Here is a 5,850-nt window from a genome sequence, read left to right on the forward strand (position 1 = left end):
TTTTTATCATCCTCAATCTGATGGCCAAACTGAAAGAGTTAATCAATGCTTGGAAACCTACCTCAGGTGCATGGGTTTCTTACAGCCAAAGAAATGGATGCATTGGCTCTCCCTCGCAGAATGGTGGTATAACACTAGCTACCATACTTATCTGAAATCACTCCTTTCCAAGCTCAAAACAATAGACCTCTCACTATGATCTTTGAATCTGCTCTCTATCCAACTGAACAAGTGGAAGATTTCTCATTTGTCCTTACTGCAGAATAGACTTCAGCCCAGATAAAAGAAAATTTGTTGGGAATACAAGAAAGGATGATACATCATGCTGACAAAAAGAGGTCTAAAAGGAACCTAGAGATAGAAGATATGGTATATCTAAAACTGTAACCATACAGACATACTACCTTGAGCATCCACATATTTCTCAAATTGCACTCAAGATACTATGGCCCTTTCAGAGTACTTCAGGAAGTTGGAAATGTCCCCTACAAGTTGCTCTTACCCGATGACTGTAAATTACATCCAAATTTCCATGTTAGTCAATTAAAGAAGCACCTAGGGCCTCAAGCAATACCCAACGCAAAACTTCCACTACTTAATGTTGATGGAACAATTCTTCTTGAACCAAAGAAGTTACTAGAAAGGAAACTCATCCCTAGAGCTCAAGGTGGCATTCACATTCCTGTCATGCGCTGGCTCATCAACTGGAGTAACATGGACGAGAAAGATGCCACTTGTGAAGACGCCGCATTCATACAAAAGGTTTTTCCAGAGTTCCAGTCCTGAGGTTTGGAGTTGTTCGGGGGGGGGGGGGGAGTTGTCAGGACCTAGCGTTGAGCATATGAAGAATTAGAACACTGCAGACATAGATTCGGTTAAGTTTTGAATTCGTAGTTGTTGGTGTGAAGCTCCCAGTACCGTCCATCTGCGATCTGACGCTCCTCCTGCGCCCGTACCGCTTCGCGACTTCTTTTTTTTTCGGGAGAAAACTTCCAATCTATTCATCCTCAATCATGGTAGTACAATGACTACCAGAAATAATAAAAATTGTATCTTGATCTCTAGACCACCTAGCGACGACTACAAGCACTAAAGTGAGCCAAAGGCGCGCCACCGTCATCGCCCCTCCCTCTTCGGAGCCGAGCAAAACTTGCTGTACTAGATCGTGTCCATCCCGCATCATATGGCTGTACATCTCACGTGCGTCGCTGTTTACCTTCTCAGCAAAGGTTCAATTTTACTTTCTTACCTTTTCCTTCATTTTGTAAGGCTATAAAGCTCAGTTTCTGGATCGGTGGAGAATCATCACTTCTATTAGGGTTTCCCTCTTAGCTGCTAGTGTTCTTGGCTAGCCTTAGGTTCCTCTTGATTTGCATCCAAACTCTCGGACTCATCCAATAAAGTTGCTAAGATTTGAGTGTTTCGGATAACTTGTCTGAATCTAGTTCTTCAGACGGGCTCGGATCGGACAAGTGGCATGTTGACAGAAATGCTCGTAGATTTTTAAGCATTCCTAGCTTAAAACGACCATGGGCCCCGTTTTTAGTTATTCGTACAATCAAGGTATTTTTTCTGATAACAATCAATGTAGTGTTGTGAGTACGGCTGAGTCCGATTCTGTCCAGAGCTATAACCATGTTATAAGAAACTAAAGCATATATCCTCAGCAAAGACATGGTACTCTTTAGTTTTTACCCAACATCATCACAAAGCAAAAATTATGATAATCATACTCGCATGTAAATCTCTCAGAAGTTAGACCTGAAATGTCCTTACAACCAAAGATGGCACTGTAAATGTTCCAACCAACCGTGCCACCTCACCTTCTAGTAGATCCGTGGTTAATCTCTGGATTTATTTGAGAGACGCATGTTCCTTATGTCCTCCATCAACTTAATTCAAGTTCACTTTGCCATTTTCTGTTCTAAATAATCGTAATCGTACTATCGTCATTGGACCCGTGTTGCTCAATTTTTCAACCCGGTGCCACCGAGTTAGCGGCATTTCCTTCGGCATTCCCTTTGAAATTTCCAAGAAAATATTCTCCAAGGGAGCTGTAGAGTTTGTCTCGTGCTTGATTTCTACCACCTTCAGGTTCTTGTACTCAGGAGGTGTTGAGTTACGGCGTTTGGAAGGTTTACTCTTTGGCTGGGCCTTCCCTCTCCTCTTTGAGCGCTCCAAAAACTTTGTTGAGTAAGGTCGAATGCATGTTAATACCAACTAAAAAAAAGAGGGAATACCAAGAAAGGAGAAAATCGTCCTCAACTTTAATGAAAGATATGACCGAAAATGCATACCTTGCAAAAGTGCATCCCAACTTTCTCGAGATTTTGGGCGTTCCGAAGGATGCTCGTCAAAGCTTGATAGCTTACTCCAAGGTCACAACGGCTGAGGAGTAAAGTATTCAAGCCATGGAACACCTGAAATTCTTGTGATTCCTTGCCTAACAATGCCTGGTAGAAGACAACAAAGAAATGAAGTTATACATGCTGAATATTGGATTAGTCATTACTACACATAGCATTGCACAATAACATCCACGCATCTTAGTAATAACTACAGCATGCTACTAGGATCTGTGAACATGATAACAAAGACAGGACGAGGACGGCATGTATATATATACAGATACCAGGAAGATAAACTGACTCTGGATATATGATACCAACCAACGGTGTTACACGACTGATTTTGTTTTCTAAAAAAAGGCACTTTGAATTTGGAGTTGAAGTTCATGACGCAGAATCCATGTTTCTTTTTCGGGATTGCTCAATCTCAATCGACCGAGACTTAAGTCGATGCTATATTCATGAGATCTTATGTGGAGATCCGTACAATTTTAACAGAATTCGTACAATTTTCAGAGAACTACACAATCTGCCGAAGATCCCTATAAATGGTTTTATGTGGGCAACATGCTACCAATGCGATATCAAATTTCAAAGACACGGTGGGAGCTAGAATGGATACATACTGTCGTGGTAAACCCCGAGAGGTGTAGATTTCTGACATTGGGGATGCAGGCGAGGAAGTTGCACATGGACTTCAAGAAATCAAGTTTGTGTGGCTTCATCACCCGCCTGTTCCGCTGCACCTCGTCATCCATGTCCTTTATACAGATGGACGCCTGGACGAGCGATGCCAGCACCTCGTTCTTAGAAGTGACGACGGGGTAGCCACGGTGGCTGCCGAACGGGAGCACGAGGCGCAACGAGGCTAGGCGAGGAAACGCTAGAACAAGAGCGGAGCACCTGTAGTAGAAATCATCGGAGGGGCTGACGAGCGCGAAGCTCTTGAGCGAGGGAGATGCGACGTAGCAGAAATCTTCTCTGCAGTTCTCGATGTGCAGGTCCTCGAGGACGGGGCACTGGTCGTCGAGATCCCGCCCGAAACTAGGGCTCAGCTGGACGCCGAAGAGACGGAGCCTTGTGAGGCGGCAGGTAGCGCCGGAGGCCAAGCGCGACGTGTCCGGCCAGCAGACCCCGCCGACGTAGGCGCAGCCGTAGTGTATGTCGACCGCAGCCGGCCAGCGCGCGAGCCCGCGGCGGATCCACCTGTCGAAGGCCGTCTTCCTGCTGCCGTCGACCAAGTGCAGGCGGAACGCGTCCAGCGGCGCCGATGGGGCGGTGATCGACGACGACAGCAGGCTGTCGGCCATGTCTTCGAAGCTGTCCCACTGGCACACGTCTAATGGCGGTGGGACGCCGGGGCGCTGGAACTCGCGCTGGTCGATGTTGAGGCAGGTCATGGAGCGCCAGAGCTGCCTCCACCGACGCGAGAGCGCGCTCGTCCGCACGGCCTGCCGGCACCCGAGGAGGGAGAGGATGTCGTGCAGGAGGCAGTCTGGCAGGTCGCTTAGCCGGTCGGAGCCGCCGAGGCGGGCGCGCTTGCTGGAGGGGACTGCCGCCGTCTCCATCTCCGTGTGGATTGTATCGCGCTCGCGCTCGCGCTTGCGGGTGGAGGCCGCCGTATCCGTGATTACCGTATAAGCAGGAGGGGAAGTGCCTGCGTAGTTTGGAGCTGGTATATTTATAGGGGAACCGTGCGCGAGATTTGGATCCGTCGCCGTGTCCACTGTTCAGGGGATTTATTGGTTCGGTTTTCACCTTCTACTTTTCATTTGATTTGAAGTTGGATTCGGTTTGCACTTTGCACCGTACCTTTTTTTGGGTGAAATACTTTGTACTCCTTTCATTTCAAAATAGATAACTCAACATTATATTAACTTTGTATTAAAATTAATACAAAATAAGGTCATCTATTTTGAAACAGAGAAAGTATTACTCAGGCAGCAGTGCTACCTTCCACACTACATTGTTCCACGACTTAGTCGTGCACAGAACCAAGCCATACAACAATTCGGCCACTAGTTCTACTATAGCTAGCACGATCTATCTTCTTTCTGGCCGTTTGATTTGAGGGCCTCTTTGATTCATAGGATTTTAAAAAAAGTGGGAATAAGAAAAGTATAAGATTGGCATAATATGCCATCTCAATCCTACATGATTTTGGTTTGTTTGATTGCATCATAGAAAATGCAACAAGTTTGAGTGGATGCTACAAATCCTACGAAAAATAGTACAAACAAATCCTTAGGAGACATTTCTATGTGATTCAGTCCTATGAATCAAACAACGAAAAATTTCTAAGCATTCTAATCCTCCAAAGTTCTACAAAAATCCTTTGAATCAAAGGAGCCCTAAAAATTCTCTTTGTCCACCTCATGGCAAGGGAATTCCCAAATGACATGCATCCCTCCTCGTAATAAAAACAGGAAAAAAAGGAGAGGAGAGCACCACCCTAGCTTAGAACATCTCCAGCCCCCCCCCCCCTCCCCCAAGGGGCTAGAAAAAGCGCCGCTTGGGGGCGAACCAGCGATATTTTCGCCGTGGAGGCGATCGGGTTCCCAGCCGCTGCCGCCGCCAGGGTCGCCCTCAGACGCCCTTTTTTAAACATTTTGAAAATATTCGGTCAAAATTCGGCAAAACAGGGCATTGATTCGGCAAACACACCATAGATTCGGCAAACACGACATATATTTAGGCGTTCGACAGTTTTTTACATAGAAAACATAAATTTAACTAAAACATAAAAGGGCCGCGCCTACAGGCCAAAGAACTCGCTGAACGTGGCGTAGTCGCCGTCGTCGTCATCCTTCTCCTTCTTCACGCGACCGTCCCTGCTGAACCCCTGGCCAGGGTCGCCCTGGCGGACTGGTTTGGCCGGCGCCGGCGGGTCGTCGTCGTTGTCCTCAAGCATGATGACGCTGCCCTCGTCGCGCCCACGGCTACACGCGGCGATCTCCTCCAGGGCGTGCTACTTCTTGCGCTTGCGTTGGTTTTTCCCTTGAAGAGGAAAGGGTGTGCAACAAAGTAGAGTAAGTATTTCCCTCAGTGTTGAGAACCAAGGTATCAATCCAGTAAGAGACAATGCACAAGTCACCGAATACCTGCACAAACAAACACCAACTTGCACCCAACGCGATAAAGGGGTTGTCAATTTCTTCACGGTTATTTGCAAAGTGAGATCTATAAACGGTAAAGTAATATTTTTGGTTTATGAAACGGAAAGTAAAAGATTGCAAAGGAAGTAAATAGGAAACTAAAATTATAGACTGGAAACTTATATGATGGAAAGTAGACCTGGGGGCCATAGGTTTCACTAGAGGTTTCTCTCAAGATAGAAAATATTACGGTGGGTGAACAAATTACTATCGAGCAATTGGTAGAAAAGTGCAAAGTTACGACGATATCTAAGGCAATGATCATGAATATAGGCATCACGTCCGTAACAAGTAGACCGACTCCTGCCTACATCTACTACTATTACTCTACACATCGACCGACTCCT

General features: G+C 46.2%; 1 protein-coding gene across 1 annotated transcript; it reads right to left on the minus strand.

Annotated features, from left to right (window-relative positions):
• Nucleotides 1-1,893: 1,893 nt before the first annotated feature.
• Nucleotides 1,894-3,964, minus strand: LOC147976461 (MEIOTIC F-BOX protein MOF-like). Its single transcript, XM_087518803.1, has 3 exons — nucleotides 2,975-3,964; nucleotides 2,298-2,453; nucleotides 1,894-2,184 (listed from the first exon to the last, which is right to left on the minus strand). Exons 1-3 carry the CDS (start codon nucleotides 3,914-3,916, stop codon nucleotides 1,894-1,896), a joined length of 1,389 nt encoding a protein of 462 aa, XP_087374929.1. The 5' UTR covers nucleotides 3,917-3,964.
• Between the last annotated feature and the right edge of the window lie 1,886 nt (nucleotides 3,965-5,850).

This window comes from Triticum urartu, chromosome 4A (genome assembly GCF_056163025.1).
Source record: "Triticum urartu cultivar PI428250 chromosome 4A, HENAU_Tu73, whole genome shotgun sequence".
In the NCBI taxonomy this organism is placed as follows: Eukaryota; Viridiplantae; Streptophyta; class Magnoliopsida; order Poales; family Poaceae; genus Triticum; species Triticum urartu.